Source organism: Typopeltis vanoorti, chromosome 9 (assembly GCF_054136105.1).
Source record: "Typopeltis vanoorti isolate ZY-2024b chromosome 9, IOZ_Tvanoo_1.0, whole genome shotgun sequence".
In the NCBI taxonomy this organism is placed as follows: Eukaryota; Metazoa; Arthropoda; class Arachnida; order Uropygi; family Thelyphonidae; genus Typopeltis; species Typopeltis vanoorti.
The window spans coordinates 78,149,447-78,168,118 of record NC_143557.1 but is presented as its reverse complement, the minus strand read 5'-3'; the positions used below and the strand labels follow the sequence as shown (position 1 = coordinate 78,168,118).

Sequence of the window (18,672 nt, the reverse complement as noted above, 5' to 3'; positions counted from 1 at the left end):
CAAAAGAATTTTATCACTATGCTGCAAGCAAAAGAAAGAATGAATGTGGAAGAATAACTTTATTGAATGCATATGGTACTCAAGTGTCGGAAGCTAAGGAGATTGTTCAGTTAATGAGTGCTCACTTTGCTAAGATATATCAACCAGGTGTATGTAGCGTGGTGCATGGTGCTACTGCTACGTTGGATGAAGAGTTAGAGCTTCATGAAAATGAGGTTGAAGAGCTGTTGCATAACCTGGATAAGAATTTGTCGATAGGGACAGATGGAATATTTGCTAAAGGAATGTTCAGCTGAATTGGCTAGGCTTTCCACACACTTGTATAACTTGAGTCTCAGCTCAGGAATGATTCCGCAGGAATGGAAGGAATGTATGATAGTTCCATTGTACAAGGGTGGTGCAAAAACTGATGTATCTAACTACCGATAGGTCGGTAGTAGTTAGACACATAGGTAGATAAACATGCTATACTCTGCAAGGAACAGCATTGGTTTACTAAAGGAAGGTCATGTTTTAGCAATTTGCTCATATTTTATAACAATGTTATGGCAGAGTTGGATAAAGGGAATGGATACACTATGATAATGTTGAATTTTTCTAAGGCATTTGAAAGGATACTACACAAAAGGCTGTTGCATAAACTTGAGAATATGGGATTGGAATATAATCTCTTGACTTTGATCAGGGAATGGTTGATAGACAGATAGCAAAAAGTGGTGTACAGTGGGTGTGAATCTGCCAAATTTAAGGTAACCAGTGGTGTACCTCAGGGTTCAGTACTTGAGCCATTATTGTTCAATCTATACATTAAACGACATCGGGCAGGGTCTATCATCAGATGTGCAATTGTTTACTGATGATGAGAAGATAGGCAGGGTAATCAGAGATGCTACTGATATTCATCAATTACAAAATAATTTGAATATACTGGAAATTTGGGCAAACGAAAATGGCTATCAGTTTAATGTTAGTAAGTGTAAAGTTATGCACTTTGGTGTGATTATATTTCCAGTGGCATATTATATTAGCAGGATTATGCTACAAAAAACTGAATTTTCACTTGGTGGATAAGAATTTAAAGTTCAAAGGTCACACAGCAAAAGTTGCAAATACAACTCAGAAGATAATTGCGATGTAGAAGCGAACCTTGATATGTAAGGATAAGGAAGTCATTTTGCCTCTTTATAAGACTTTGATAAGATCACACCTGGATTATTATGTGCAGATTTGGTTTCCCAGGTTCCAAGGGGATAAAAAAGCTGTGGAAAGGGTGCAAAAAAGAGTTACTAAGAGTTATTAATCCCAATTATGGGATTTAGATTATGAGGAGAGATTGCGAGTATTGCAGACTCTGGTTAACAGGAGAAAGTGGGGTGATATGATAGATGTCTATAAACTTTTGAATGGATGTTATAGGATTTCAACTGACGAAATTTTTCATTATAGAGAGGATGGAGGGAGAACATAGGGCATCCATGGAAGTTAAGTTTGTTCACATTCAAGAAAGGGGAAAGAGCCAGGTTTTTCTCCCAGAGAGCAGTGAGGACATGGAATAATTTGCCCTTAGGGGTAGTAAGTGCATCTAGTGTGAATGGATTTAAGGGAAAGTATGATAGCTGGTTTGGGTGATTTTTAGCCTTCCTCGATGAGTCCTCGACTCCCCTGGAGGTCTCAGATAATAATAAGAAGAATTCTCTGAGAGCACAAACTGACTTATTTGCCAGGAACTTTTGATATGCTTTCTTCTTTTCTTTCACTGCCTCTTTAATTCTTGTGTCCACCATGGAGTTCTGATTTTTCTATCCTTGCAGACAACTCATCACATGCCTCTCTGGCTGAATCAATCAATATTTTCTTCAGAATTTGCCACTGAATCTCGAGGGTTTGTTTCCTGTTCTCCAACTCTTTCGTTTTTTCTTGAATAATGTTTGTGTATTTTAGTCTACAGTTCACATCTGCGAGCTGTTTAACTTTTATTTGCTATAAAACATTCTTACATGTTCTTCTTTCCAACATGAAATTCAATTTTATCCTTCTCAAGATTAAATGGTGATCACTTCCAATTTAAAATCCTCTGTACACTCTAGTGTCCTGCACCAGTGAGAAAACATCACCACTATCAACAATAATATAGTCAATGAGACTTTTATTATTCCTTGCCTCTTCTCTCCATGTGAATTTGTGCATGTTTTTATGTTGGAACGTTGTGTTAGTAATAACCAGTCCATGTTTTGAGCAGAAATCCAACAGGTATTTTCCATTATTATTAGCTTTACTCTTTTCTCCAAATTTTCACAAAATATTTTTGTATGTGTGACAATCATTTCCTACTCTGCTATTTAGATCCCCAACAAGGACCAACTTTTCCTTTTTCATTGTGTTAGTTGCTTTCTCTAAAGCCTTAAAAAATTACTCCACTTCTACCTTAGTAGAACTTTCTGTGGAACCATAGGCACAAATAAGTCTCATTGTCCAGTTTCCCATTCTGATAGTTGCCCACATCACTCTACTTTATATTGCCTGTCATTCAAGAAGATTAGCCTCATATTTAGTGTTGAATACTATAGCTACTCCTTTTCCTTGATTGTCATCGCCTGAATATAACATTTTGTATTTATTGCTCAGATTTCTCCAGTTTTTGCCTTTGGTTCAATCACTCCTCTTATATTGATCTGGTACTGAATCCAATTCTTCTTTGTCATTCAGGCTTCTTATTTGATAGTACCCATCTTGAACTCTGGTGATGTTGAGTTGGGATGTTTTTCAGGATTTGTTCTAGTAGCTGACTTTTTGCTGTTCATTCTGGTTTCCTGGGGAAAACTATGTAGGCCTTGTTTAACCAGGTGACATCCCAGCTAATAACAATACAATTTGGTCAGCTATATCCCAAATTGCCAGTCCATCCTGGTTTGTTGAGTATCCAGGTAGATATCTAATATGGTGCAACACGAGAAGGAGAGGATTGGACATTAGGTCAGAAGCCCTGGTCAGTTTTCAGCATTCATTTAAAGGCTATGTGGAGGTTTCCTCTCAGTCACACAGCTTTGACTCTTAAGCATTCCCCTCCACCTTTTTTTTTTAAATACTATAAATAAAACTTATATATTGCTGCTTCACACTGATAAAGAGATAGTTGAAGACAGGGTAATTTCTAGATTGTGCATGGATAAGGTTCAAGTATTCTTCTTCTGGAAGCAACTGGCAGACAGAGCTACAGTTTCTTGACAGAAACTGTAGCTTTGTCTGCCAACTGTAGCTACATCTGCCAAGTAGATGTAATGAACTTATGTTTCTATTACAAAGAGGCAGTTTTCTGATAATTCATACTGAAATCTGTGTTGTATAATAGGGATTGGGGAGAGCGTTATGCCACATTCTCAATTGTATGTCAGTTAATGGTTCTATTTTGATAAAGCAGATCCCACTTAATGGGTGTTTGTTGAAATTATTAAGGATCCTCTGGTGAAGTTGCTTGCTGTGTCCTTTGGAGTAGAAAAGCATAAACTTTGTGTATGTTGGATGAGTTGATGCAAAATGAAAGAGATATGTAGGTGTCATGTTTTCTACTGTTGGTTCTTGAAGGCCTGCTCAAGATGATTTTTGGCATGGCTATCTGAACTGCAGATTTGATGGTGTCCACCTGTTTAGTTTCCCTATTCAATAGTTGCCAGGGATTGGGGAACAGCACCACATGAGGTATAGAAATAAAATATCTGCTATGACTCACACTCTGCCAACTCCATGGAACAAAAGCTGTTGGTTAGTGATCAGACTTTTTATCATGTTGTTGTGGAAGAGAGGCTCCCTGAGTACTTCAGAAAGTGCAGCTGCTTTCACTGTGTCTAGAATTTTCCATGTTGAATGGCATTTCTATAAAAGGTAGTCAGATGCATTTGCACATGTGTTGTTATTGTTAAGACAGTTGAGAGCGAAACCTTTGGTGGCAGAAAAGAAGATGTATTCCATGGTCTGTTTACGTGGCTTTTCATGACATTGACTGTTTATGAAAACAGGGTATGAAAGGTTACCTTGTAGTTGAATGATACTAAACTCTGCTCTCCCATAAGAAGATAGCGTGTTGTAGGAGAGTCAGTTGGTTTTGTTCCATTTGTTTCCATCTGAAGACTAGTAGCTGAAAATAGGGTTGTCAGTCCTGTAAAGCTGCATTACAGGACTGTAATGCAGCTTTTCCATTTGCTGCATTACAGTCCTGTAGTTTTATGTGCAGTTTGGCTCCTGAAGCTGCTTGATATTCTTAATATGCTGTTTGTAGGTAAGTGAAATCCACATCATGGTGAGCTATAACAGTATATGCTATATCAGCATATGCCGTTAGGCTTAAAGCTTGGAGAAAGATTAGGATGCGTTGTCCTGAGCAACATATTTACTCAACACAAGAAAGGGTTCTATGGCAATTATGTAAAAAAGACCAGAAAGAGGAAAACCTTGTTTAATACCTCTGTTCTACAGTACAGATATGGTAAGCATGTTTTTTATCTTCATGCAGCATGATAGCATCTCAAAGCAATTTTTTTTTTGATAGTTTCAAAAAAAGATAGTCTTACAGAGCAAGATCTAGACTATAGATGATGTTATAAGACCTTAAATCCTAACAGATGAACTATTTCCACAATTTGCTCTGCAGTACAGAGATGGATATAATCAGGCAACAACACAACACCTTACTTACACCTTGTGAACAGCAGTTATTGGCATTTGCTCAGAATCACTAGTTTCAACATATCATGCAGCTTATCACCGCAATGGAGTCCATTTACTGTTGTGCCTCATTTCCTGATATTTAAAGACTGGTTCTAGTGAACCCCAGAGAAGGATATGTATCACTTTCACGTGCTAAAGGTTGTGATCGGAACTTTTCCATTTTATTTTTTGGTTACTAGCTTGTAATAAAGATTCACATTTCATCACCAATGATAACATGCTTCAGTAACACCACATTCCTCTTTCAATCAAGCAAGTGCAGACCCTGGATTGGTCTCAGTTCATTCTTGAGATGGTTAGGAAAATGCCTTGCACAAACTTTATGGAAAGAAAGTCTACTAGGCTATAACTAATCTACAGCTGATGTTTGTCAGTTCATCAAAACTACCTTCCATCACCTTCCTGTTTTTAAGAATAACATAGAAAGAAAGCCTGTGCACTTCTTTTTATTTTTTTAATGTTCTCATGCCTACAGCATCTTAATCAGTGATGCTTGGCCATTTTTTAACATGTGAAATACTTGCATACAATTTGCTACTACTACAAAACACTATCAGCATACTGCATGCAAGTTTTGATGAGCATGTATATCTATTACATCTCCAGCTGACAAAAAAATCACTTCAAGCTGTTGATGCACAAAATTACTAGATCAGTGTTACACCCTGATACCTTCACTACGTGGAATTTTCAGTTATCATGGTGTAACATGAAGAGAAAATAAAATAAAACACCTGTATAAGAGCTAATACATAAATTATTTAAAGAAAGAAAAATATTCTTGCATCCAAGTAAAATATATAACAAAAAGTGTTTGTTGAACTAAATAATAAAAGAAGGAATATATTACAGTTGTGATATGAAAAAATTAGCTAAGTAAGACAGAAAAGATTAGTCAGTGAGAGGCTAGTTTTAACACTTGAAATGAGAGATTAAAATATTAAGTAAATTCTTAGAAAAATTTGGAAGGGGGATTAATTTGAGGCTAGCAAAAAAGCAAAAGACTATCGCTCAGAGTCAATTCCTGAATTAAGACATCGCCACGTGTGAGTCGTGTGCTCCCCAAACGCAGGATGTTTGGCAGAAAAACGCCACCCTAATTGATCGGTAAAGTCGAATCCAGTAAGGGGCAGAGAAAAGAAATTAAAGAAGGTGCCGGTAGGGGTTAAGGTATAAAAGGGTTAGGAATCACCCCACACACACACACACACAAGGCTTTTTCCTGGATAGTTTCTTCACGAGCTTTTTCGTATAGGTTTTTCATGCGGTTTTCCTGAGTGGCGGGGTTGGAGTTAATCTCCGTCCGACACAACAAGGGAACAAAAGTGAGTGGGATTTCAATTCCGTATTCCTATGGTAAGAAACGAGGAATGCCATTTCGCTAAAGGAAAGAAGGTATTGTCTATGTGTTTCATCATTCTGTGACAACAACGAGAGATAACAGTCTGTAAAGAACAGTCTGTCAGTGCCCACGTGGTGAGTTTCACAGCCATTGTATAGATGATTCTAAGTGTGTCCTTAATTCAAGTATGATAATTTAAGATCACAAAAGCCCAGTTTAATGCCAAGAGAACTTTGGAGTGACAGATTATAGAGGAGTTCATCCCAGGATAGTACAATCGGAAAAACGGTAGAGGCCAATATAGAAAACCCAAGTCAAAAGGTACTGTAAAAATCTCATGTTAATTGAAATCGTAGGTAATTGTAATCATTGTACTATTACTGAACAGTTGAAGAGACTAAGGAAAATTATACTAGGACTATAGTACAGCACTGATTGTAATGAGAGTATGCTTGTCAATATTAATTATATAACTATTCAAATGTCCTGAGATTTATGCATGTATATTGTAACTTATAGGAAAGTTTTAAATGTCAAAGTTATGTGTTAGCACTTGTAAGGATAATTGTTAGAATAATAATCATAAATTGGGACACAACATAAATGGCGCAGTTGACAGGATATCTCACGTGGATGATTCAGCAAGACAGATAATTAGTTCAAAATTAAATATTTTACTTAACATTCATATTTCATGTTTATAGTTGCATGTACAACTAACAGTGGGATGAAATCAAGAATGAAATTTAAACAATACACTGCTATTAAAATTTATATTTGCAAAAGGACAATTTTAATTGCACAATTAGGCAATACAAAATTACATCAAAAGTACCAAAAATGACTATGCTCAACTGCTTTGATACGAATGATATCATTATAAAAGAATGTTATTAATGAAAAGCATTTCTCTCTCTTTCTTTCTTTTTTTTTTTTTTTTATGGTCTATGATAATTTTTTCACTTGTCACATTATTTTCAGGTCACATGAAAGTCATTAGACTTTCTCTAGTAAACTCACATTTTATCCCAATTATACATGAAGAATAAGAAACCTATCTCACACCATTTTCAGGCTTCTAGTAATGTTTGATAATCTCTAAATATAACATCATGAAACACCATTTATGCTTAGATGAAAAAGTACAACTTGTACAAAATTCTTATGATATATTCATAAATGCATACCTTCTTCACTGCAGCACATATTTGTTAGTATCTCTAAGGCCACTTGTTTAGCAGTCAGCTGCTTTTTCATCTCCTCAAATAACTCATTCTCAGTTTCTGCCTTGAACAAATAAAGTAAACAAAGAAACAAAAATTAGAGATAGGTAGGTAGTCTGTAGGTAGCTGTCTATATTTACACAGAGGAAATTTAGACATCACCCACAGTTCCACATTAAAAAAACCAAATATTTTCATTTAAATATTATATAATTATAAAATTCAAAATCAATATAATTTTAATTTCATGTGATTTTAAATAGTTTGAAATTTCTTCTTCTTTCCTTCATTTATTAGGGCTAGTGGCCTGTTATGGGGCTATCCTTACCTCTTCTAAGCCGTATCCATCCTGAGGATAAGGTGGCTAGCCTTATGCCTACTAGTATGTCCTATGTCTGTAGATGTGTGTGTTAACGGGGCCGGTTTGCCTGATTGTGGGAGGGAAAAACCCTGCAGTTCACGCCCAAGACCGGCTAACTTGGCTATGTCTGAAAAAGATCCTTAAGCTCCTCACATCGGCAACAGGAATCGAGCCAAGGACACTCCTTTCCCAGGCATATGGTTGCGAAGCGCATAGCCACTCGGCTATGTAGCTTTGCAACTGTGCAGACGCTAGTTTGAAATTTATAACATTATATTATTATTGTCATTGCTGTTATACATAAAATGCTAAAATTATTATTATTATTATTATTAGATACCTTCAGGAAGTAAGGGACTTAGAGGTAGGCTACACATCACCATCTGTCATACCTTTTCTTCAATTCATTCATACTACCTACACTCAAAAGATAAACCCCTTTCCAATTACATACCACCCAATGAGAGAAAAATCTACCTCTCATCCCTATCTTGACTGCATTCGTTCTCAACTTCCAAGGATGTCCACTCATCCTTTCCCTGCGTTCTATAAAATGAAATTTTCACCAGTTACTTCAGGCGCAAACTTTGTTACTTTGTTTCTTACACTTGAATAAATTTAGGATTAAACAAAGAATATAATTTCTTGGCATCTTTAATTTATGGTATAACTTTTCAACAACAATCTCTTATCCAGAGTATTTTAGTAATAAGGTGTGACACCTTTTGGCTACTTGTATATGGAAATATATAAGTTCAACATTACTTCAACTTTGGTATCACTTCAGGGTTTGGCTACCACTGATGTGAGACCTCAATTGAGGCCAATATTCATTTCAGCATTGCTATTATCCTCTGAATTGTATTTACAATCTTTGTTGTAATCTTTTAACTTGAAATTTCTATCTATCAAAACCCCAAGATTTCTAGTCTGATCAGTTTCTTCTAGAATTATCCCACAAACGTGAGATACACAATGGAGATCTCATCACACCAAAGTGAATAACTTTTCATTTACTAATACTGAACTGGCATCCATTTTCATTTGTCCATAATTTCTGACTATTCAAATTATTCTGCAAGCTGCATGTCAGTGACATCCCTAATTATCCTATCTATCTTTGCATCCAAACACCAGTATGCCTCCTATCAAATTTTTTGCAATGTCATTAATATATGGATTGAATGACAATTGACTAAGAATTGACCCTGTGATATACCACTGGTAACCTTAATTCTTGCAGACTTTTATTCCCATACATCACTTTTTGATACTGGTTAGTCAGCCATCCTCTTATCCAAACTAATAGTTTATAATTCAATCCCATATTTTCAAACTTATGCAACAGCATTCCATGTATTCTGTCAAAAGTCTTAGCAAAGTTTATTGATATCACCCATTCCCTTTGTTTAATTCAACCATAATGTTGTTATAAAAGGTGAGCAACTCAAACATGACCCCCCCCCTTAGTAAATCTATACTGTTCACTGCAAAGTATAGATACCCTGTCAATCCATTCCTGCACATGAGTACCCATCAGCTGTTGTAATATCTTCACTACCACTCCAAGATACTGACAGGTCAATAAATAGTCTTTAGTCATTGCACCATTCTTATGCAACAGTATCTTCATATATTATTTCCACTCCTATGTAACTGTTCCTGTGCTGAAACTAGTTATACAGTCAGATCAAGGACACACAGCAATTCTACTACTCTCTCTCTTAACATCCATGCTGAAATCTCCCATCAGTCCATATAGCCAAATTCTTAAGTTTATGCAACAGTTCTAGTTCTTCCTTCTCATACACTTGAGTACATCATCTGTAGCTGTAGAACTAAACTCTATATCATTTACTCCATGTTGATACCTCTAAGCAAAGTGGGCACTCATCTACCACCTGCATACCACTCTTCAATAGGATTATTCTTTCACAATCATTCTTTCTTTGACTTAAAGCATAATAATAAAATTCTTTTCAGTTGTCCTTGGCATTTGTTGCCAGTTTCTTTTCATATTCAGATGGCTTTCTGTACAATGCTTGTAACTTTTCTGGCATGAGTTTTGTAATTTTCATAACAGGTGTTATTCTTATACACATGACATTCCTTCCATATCATGTTTTTCTTGAGAATCTCCTGCTAAATACGACTGCACATCCATTTAATGTTAACCCTATTTATTCTTTGGAATATAAGGATGCATTCCAATATCACAAAATTTAACTATTTTTTAATGTTTCCCATCCACTGCTGATACCAGAGGACTGAGCTACTTTCAGGAAAGTTATATGCTGAAACTTTAAAGTAGGAAATTATGACTATCTGAGGAGAATTAGAATGTTCCTCGGATAGTCATAATTTCCTGCTTTGAAATTCAGCATGTAACCTTTTCTGAACAGAATATTCATATACCTAATTCCTTTCCACGTCAATACAGCATTACTGTCACCAACTGGCAGTAGAACAGTCATATCTTTAAACAAAACCTCTTCTGACACTATGATCAGGTACAACACTCTCTAAGTTCCTTTGTCACAAGCTGCTTGAGGAAATTGTCTTACAACAGCACAATAAATATATGACTTCTTTCTTCTCATGTGATTTCACTTCTACCCTGTTGTTTAGTTAATTAGTTTCCCAGGATAACTACTCAGTTAACACCTTCAGCTAATTTGGCAATGCATTTCACCCCCATCCCCAGAAACTAATCCAATGGGTCTGTAACAACACCCCACCATGTATTTCATCTTGTTAAACTCCACCTCACATCAGACAGCTTCAAACTCACTGCATGACTGGATTCACATCCTCTGATATCATTAGCAGCACACTCCTATTCTCTTCTCTTCTCCTGCCAGTCCTTTTTACTTTACCTTTTACACTCAAAACCATATAGTATAAAAAAGAATAAATAATAATTAATATCACCAGAGTTCAAGATTGGTACTATCAACATAAGAAGCCTGAATGGCAAAAGAATGGAGCTAGCTGAGGAATTGGATAAGTACCAGTTCAACATAATAGGGGTGACTGAAACAAAAAAAGACAAAAACTGGTGAGATCTTTATGAGCAATAAATACAAAATGTTATACTCAATGACAATGACAATCAAGGAAAAGAAGGAGTAGCCATAGTATTCAACACTAAATAGGAGGCTAATCTTCTTGAATGGCAGGCGATATCAAGTAGAGTGATGTGGGCAAATATCAGAATGTGGAACTGGACAATGAGACTTATCTGTGCCTATGGTCTCACAGAAGGTTCTACTAAGGTAGAAGTGAAGGAATTTTTTAAGGCTTTATAGTAGGCAACTGACACAATGAAAAATGAAAAGTTGGTCCTTGTTCGGGATCTAATAGTAGAGTAGGAAATGATTATCAGACATACAAAAATGTTTTCGGAAAATTTGGAGAAAAAAGCAAAGGTAAGCTAAAAGAGCAGAAATCTGACAGATATTTGCTATTATTAAATGGCAAATACCTATTGGCTAAGGGCATGGACTGGTTATTACTAACACCATGTTCCAAAATAAAAATGCACACAAATTCACATTGAGAGAAGAGACAAGGAATAAGAAAAGTCAATGAGGCTATGTTATTGTTGATAGTGATATTTTCTCTCTGGTGCAGGACACTAGAGTGTACAGAGGATTTGAAATTGAAAGTGATCACCATTTAGCCTTGAGCAGTTTAAAATTGAATTTCATATTGAAAAGAACATGTAAGAAAGTTTTAAAGTGAATAAAAGATGAGCAGCTCTCAGCTGTGAACTGTAAACTAAAATACACAAACATTATTTTAGAAAAAATGAAAGAGTTTGAGAACAGGAACCAAACCTTAGAGATTCAGTGACAAGACTTGAAGAAAACACTGATTGATTCAGCCAGAGAGGCATGTTGCGACATTGTCTGCAAGGATAGAAAAATCAGAACTCCATGGTGGACACAGGAAGTTAAAGAGGCAGTGAAGGAAAAGAAGAAAGCATATCAAAAGATCCTGGCAAATAAGTCAGATTGGGCACTTAGAGAATACAGAGACAAATGTAAGAAAGCTAAAAACTGTGTAAAGCTAGCTAAACAAAAGTCATGGGAAGACTTTGTTAAGAACATTGAAAAAAAAAATATCAAGAAGGTGGCAAAATATTCTGGAGGTTGTTGAAGAAGCTTAGAAATGGAGGAAAGAGTGCTGTAAAAGGAATTAGATATGATAAAGGTGACATGAAAAGTGGAGAAAAAGATATCCTTGAAGTATGGAGTAATTACTTTGAAAAATTGCTAAATGAAACAAGCAGTAGTAGTACAGTGGTAAAAAAACTGTATGTATTCCTGACATGCAGTCAGGAAGAGATATCCATACTTGAAGTAGAAAAAGCCATTCAAAGGCCTGAAATGTGGAATGGCAGCAGGAGTAGATGATATTCAACCGGAAATGCTCAAGTATGGAAGTAAAAAATCTTACAGTGGCTGCATCGCATAGTTCATAATGCCTGGACAGAGGGATGAATTCCAGATGATTGGAGTAGAGCTCTCGTAGTATCCATATATAAATAAAAAGGGAAATAAAAACTGAATGAGAGACTTACAGAGGTATTTCTCTACTGAGTGTTCCTGGTAAGATTTATGCCAGTATACTTGAGAAATGGTTGAGAAGGATTGTGGAAGAGAACCTTTGTGATGAACAAGCTTGATTCAGATCAAATAGAGGCTGTCAGGATCATATTTTCCCTTTATGACAAATAGTTGAGAAGTCATGAGAATATAACAAAGATCTACAAAACTTAAATACAGATCTGTAAAAAGCATATGACAAAAGTGCCAATAGAGAAGCCATTCAAAATACTGCAGGTTTTATGGATTGATATGTCGGTGGAGAACTATATCAAGCAATACTTAGTCTTTATTTGAGTTGTAAGTCAGCAGTTAGAATTGAAGGAAGTACAGGAAGATGGTTTAATGTTAAATCTGGTGTCAGACAAGGATGTACATCATCCCCTATGTTATTCATTATCCATATGGATTGCATTATGAAGGAAAGTGGTATTGAACCTGATATCAAAATTAGAGATGTTAATATCAGCTCTTTGCTTTATGCAGATGATGATGTTGTACTTCTAAATAAATCTGCTACAAGTCTGCAAGATTCCCAGACTAAATTGAATAACTGTTGTAATAGATATGGTATGAGAGTCAGCAAGACAAAGACAATGAAAATAGTCAGAAGCATTGAAAATATCAACTGTATTGTAAATGGAGAACCTATAGAACAAGTAAAACATTTCAACTACTCAGGCACAATTTTTAGTGAAGATGGTAAATTGTATATGGAAATAGACAACAGAATCAGGAAAGCTGGTATGGTAGGAAGTCAACTGAATAAATTTATATGGAATATGAGAGAAATTAGTCTAAACTAGCTGTATACAAGACAGTGTTCAAACCAATTTTAACTTATGGATTTGAGAGCTGGGTTAGAAGTAAAACACTTGACCAAAGACTAGAGACTGCAGATATGAGAGTCCCAAGAAAGATTAGGGCAATGGCATCAATGGCAATATCATACTGAAAATGTGGAAATTAGGAATGAACTTGACATTGTTAGCATCCAGGAATGTGTTAGCAGAGCTAATCTTGGCTGGTATGGTCACTTAAACAGAATCGGAGAGGAAAGATTAGCAAAATAAGTCTTCTCTACCAGGTTGGCAGGAAAAAGAACCAAAGGAAGACCAAGATATAGGTGGATTGATACAGTAAAAAGTGCCTTAGAAGATAGAAATATGAGATCTGACAGTGTTGGAGTCTTGAGAGATAACGGATTGATTTGGAGGAAAATTATAGATAGGAAGTTAGTAATGATGTAAAATTTTCATGTAGTACTATCATATCCTGTACACCCCTGAGGATGTACAGGATATGATAGTACTACATATGATAGTCTTTTCAATTAACAAGTAACAAAAAAAAGTTCAATTAATAAAACACACACAAAAAAATAAAATAATAATAATGATAAAAACTGCAGACAGTACCTAGCATATGCCAATGATAAATAGCATGTGCACAGCAAAAAAAAAAAAAAAAAAAAGTAAAAAACGAATGGAAACTGCTGTTATGCTTATGTATACCTTAAGCATTTCTTTAAATTGCTCGACATCAGCTATTACTGCAGCACTCAGGGTCTCCATGATTACTTTTATTACTGACGTCATCATTACAGGAGAACAAGAAGATATTTTGTCACATTGCACGTTCATACTTATTCCTAGCATAAAAAACTGAGCATTAGAAAATATTTTACCATCAAAAAAACTAATATCAAAGATAACAAAACTTTCAAATTTTCTATATACAAAACTTGAATATGCCCAGTCACCTACCTGCTGCTAATGTTCTCAAAAGAATAACAGATGGATCATGTCCTTTTAAATCTATTAGAGACTGAATTACTTGCATAGTACCATTTTTTGTAAGTAAAGCAGCAGCTTTAGTATTATTTTCTGAAACAACATGTAGACACTGACCTGAAGTGAGAAGGGAAAAATAATTCATTTTCTACACACAAAAAAAATAACAAACTAGTGTCCAAAAGCTAAGAACAAACTAATTTTTACACGTATATGAAAACATTTTCATGACTCACAGCCAAATGTGGACATAAATTTATTGCTAGCATACTAATAAATTATATTACACAAAAAATGTGTTATAAATTTCATACAAATGAAATTGCATGGATGTAGTTAAGGAATTAATGTATAGTGCTTACAAAAAGCTATGCAGAGAGACATTTCAGTATGGAATACATCCACCCCAAACTGCGATGTAGCTCTCACAACATCGTAGCATGCTTAGCACCAAGTGATTCTGGAGTTCTTGATGCAAACTGGCCTGCTTCTGCTTCAGAGCAAGGATATTTCAAGCAGCAATGACTCCCTATTGCATCCCAAACATGATCTATGGGATGGAGATTAATATCCTTGGTCTCCAGAAGTATCTCCACTGCTTGTGTATGATGTAGTGTGGCATTGTCATCCATAAAAATGAATTCTTTGCCTACAGTGCCATGGAACAATCAAATATAATCTTGAAGAACTTCAATATCATTCACCAATCAGTTCCTTTTTCCAGCAATCGCTTGTAGCATGCATTCATTAAGCATAATGCCTCCCGGCACCATTACTCCAGCACCTCAGTATCTGTCCCTCTCAAGAACATTCTCATGATGGTAAGCAGTACCACTTTCACGTCAGATCAAACGTCTTCTAGAATTGGAGGAAAGACTAAAACAACTCTCATCTGTAAAGAATATATTAGCCTATTAGCACAAGCTTTCAGGCATATTGGCCTACTTGTCACAGACATCTTGCCACAATTTGTCAAGATATCTGCATACTTGTGCTTGAATGGAGCAGACTTGCAATCTGGCCTGCCATTGTACATCAATTACGTTTTGAGTTATAACTAAAAATCTGTCTTCCTGCTGTATGGTAGAGTGAAGGCAAACATGTGGAACACATTCCATTGGTCTGATAATTCTTCTCTGCATGAAATCAACTAGATGATGTCTTTGAGACATTACAAGATATACAAAGTTAGCAACTTTATTCCTTCACGAAAAGAGCTTTCTTCAAACACAATTCACTTAACATAGCCTTTTATTCTGTTGAGTGCTACTATATGACCTCTTTGCATGAAATTCAAAAACTTGAATGCATACCTGCATTCAATTGAGAACGAGAGTGCCAGGGGAACGGTCGTATTTTCAGGGAGCTCCCGAAAGCTAAGTACAATTTTGAATGGAAATTAGAATAAATGTTAAAAATCATAACGTGATATTGTCTCAATTTGGTAGCTTGTTGTGTCTGTGTGATTTTGGTGTGAATTCCGTAAATTAATTTAGTCTTTAACGATACGTTTCATATATTTGAATATGGCGCCAATGCGACGTAAGATAATGGCGTCCAAAAATACGACGCCATTGTTCAAAAACTGTAGTGTGAGAGAGTTTGTCCGGTGTGATGTGTGTGGAATGTATGCATTCCCGAATGAGTCTGGAGTATGGGTTGAAAGTGATAGTGGTGGGAGAATGTGTAGAAAGTGTATGCAAAGTGAGGAGTCGAAGTATGTGTCAGGTTGTGAGACAGTTATGGTTGAAGAAAGCCAGAATGCGAGTGAAAATAGTGGCTCGATAGGGAATTGCGGTGTACAAGATGGCAATGTGAGCGGTGATCTAAGAAAGAGTGAGAGCAATTATACAGAAAGAGAAAATGGTTTGAATGATAAAAAAAATGAGGAATTATTTGTAGGAAGTGAGATCGCTAGGCTGCGCGCAGTGATACAAGATGCGCAGCGGCAATTAGAGCACCTGCAAAACTCTTTCCAGAGTGATTCGGCTAACGGAAATAAACAGCGTGGGCGAGTTTCCGAAACGAAGGAGAGAGTATTGTATGGTGACTCGTTATTAAGAGGAGTAATAGATGGGAGTGTAACTAAATCGTACTTGCCAGGTGCGAAATTTAAGGATGTAAGTGAGAGCATTAGAGTGCAAAAACAGAGGGTGAAAGAAATAACAATTGTGGCTGGTACGAATGAATTGAAAGGTGATAAATTTTTTATGAGAGAGGACTTGAAAGTATTGTTAAAGGTAGCGAAAGAAAAGAGTGACAGAGTTAGAATGGTGAGTCTGTTACCGCGGTATGACAGAGTGGAGTTTAGAAGGAGGGCCATAATCGCAAATGATATTATGCGCAGGTTATGCGGACGGTGTGGTGTGGAATTTGTGGACGTGTGGAATGAGTTTGATGGGCGAAAGGACTTATACAAGATGGATGGACTGCATTTGAATGGACTCGGTGTGCGGAGACTGGAAAAAGTGTTGCTGAATGAAGTGAAAATGGATGTGCAGAACCAGGGAAACTAGAACTACCAAGGAGGGGGGGAAGTGGATATCCAGACATCAGTGAGACAGTTGAGTGTAAAAATGTATATAATGTACCTGAGCCAGCAATAAGGACAAAAAATGGGAATGGGATATTTAGAATAACGCATCAAGATAGGGGTGGGACAAAGGGAACACTGCAATTCATGTACACTAATGCCAGGAGTATTAGGAACAAGAAGGAAGAATTTTTGGCCTTGATTGGCTCTTCCTGGCCACAGGTTATTGGCATTAGTGAAACATGGCTGACGGAAGATGATATAGTTAGTGGGATAGAATGTGTAGGTTATAGTATGTTTAGGAGGGACAGAGAGAATAAAATTGGGGGAGGGGTGTTATTGATGATAGCTGATGAACTGCAGCCAAGGAGAATTGAAGTATTGCAGGATAGAGAAAGGAGCTCATTTGAGGCTATTTGGTGTGAGATTGATACTGGCAGAAGAAAATATACAGTTGGGTGCTGCTATAGACCAGGTGATGGAATAGATGGTGGAGATGGTATGCATAAACAAATTGATGAAATGAGTGGAAGGAGGGTAATTATTATGGGGGATTTCAACTATGGTAACATTGATTGGAAGGAGGAGAGGACACATGTGAGGAAGGAAATGGATTTTATTCAATTATTAAGGGATAACTATCTGAAACAGCATGTAATTGAAAATACTAGGGGTGTGAGAGTGCTTGACCTGGTAATAGTATCTGAGAATTTGACTGTAATGAATATGACCATGTTGCCACCTATTGGTGAGAGTGATCATAAGGTCTTGACCTGGGAGGTGGCTAAAGGTGTGAAATTTGTGATTAAGACAGGGTATATGTGGAATTACCGTGCTGGCAAGTATGACAAGCTTAGGAGATTGCTTGGATCAGTGCCATGGCATGTACAACTGCAAGGGCTGGACATCGATAGAGCATGGGAAGTGATCAAAGAGCATTTACAAGAGGTTATGGCTGATTGTATACCTAAGGTCCGAATAGTGAAACAAGGAGGGGTTAAATGGATGAATAACACCATTAAGCTTGAGCTGCAAAAAAAGAAACAACTATGGAGGGAATTTAAAGAAAGGGGTGACCTGCAGGCACACGAACGGTATAAAGTACAGGCTAGAAGGGTAACGAGTGTGGTAAAAACAGCAAAAGTCGATTATGAAAGGAAACTAGCTATGCAAGCAAAAGAGAATCCCAAACAGTTCTTTCAATATGCTGCAAGCAAGAAAAAAACTGTACATGGCAAAATGATTTTAAGGAATGACGATGGTAAAGAGTTCACTGAACCAGTCGATATAGTGGAGTTACTGAGCGTGCACTTTGCAAAAGTATATCATCCAGGTGGTGACGTTGAAAAAATGAAGGAACCATTAGTTTATATGGGAATTGTGATGAATGAAGTGGAGGTGAATAGTCTATTACAGAACCTTAATGTGAATACATCTGTGGGATTGGATGGTATACCGGCACGGGTCTTGCATGAAGCGGCTAATGAATTATCAGTGCCCTTGACCATGTTGTTTAATCTGAGTCTCAGGTCTGGCTTAGCCCCGAAGGCGTGGAAAGAGGGGAAAATAGTTCCACTGCATAAAGGAGGATCCAAGACTATGGTTGCAAATTACCGACCGATCAGCATATCAGGAGTCGTTGTCAAGGTCTTGGAGAAAGTAGTCAAGGGAAAAATACAGGAATGGATTGATGAAAATGAGATACTGTACAGAGGACAGCATGGCTTTGTGAAGGGTAGATCATGCCTCAGTAACTTGCTCAAGTTTTATAACAGGGTGACGGTTATTTTATAACGATTATTAATTAATATAATTAATGATGACAGTTATTAATTACTACAAGTCAATTCATCTGAATATGCAGTTGTAATTTATAGAAATAGTGTTTGTTTGTAAGTTTTGGATAATACCAGTGTATATAGTAACTCATAAACAGTTAACACATTTCATGAATATGTTAAGTGTCTCTAGTTAATCTACATAATGTCATCAGTGAAAGATTCTTACTTATCAATTACAGAAATAGACACTAAAACTTAAATCAAATGCAAATAATGCAACTCTAAGCATGTAGTTAACCAATAAGGA

At 36.4% G+C, this 18,672-nt stretch overlaps 1 protein-coding gene across 1 annotated transcript in view; it reads right to left on the bottom strand.

Moving 5' to 3' along the window:
• LOC150103172 (HEAT repeat-containing protein 3) overlaps positions 1–18,672 on the bottom strand; it is a 193,966-nt gene that overhangs the window by 60,776 nt on the left and 114,518 nt on the right. Inside the window, exons 6-8 of the mRNA XM_090397657.1 lie at positions 14,025–14,168; positions 13,773–13,909; positions 7,252–7,351 (exon numbers count right to left, since the gene is read on the bottom strand). Coding sequence (XP_090253783.1) covers positions 7,252–7,351; positions 13,773–13,909; positions 14,025–14,168 — 381 coding nt within the window. The remainder of the gene's footprint in view (positions 1–7,251; positions 7,352–13,772; positions 13,910–14,024; positions 14,169–18,672) is intronic.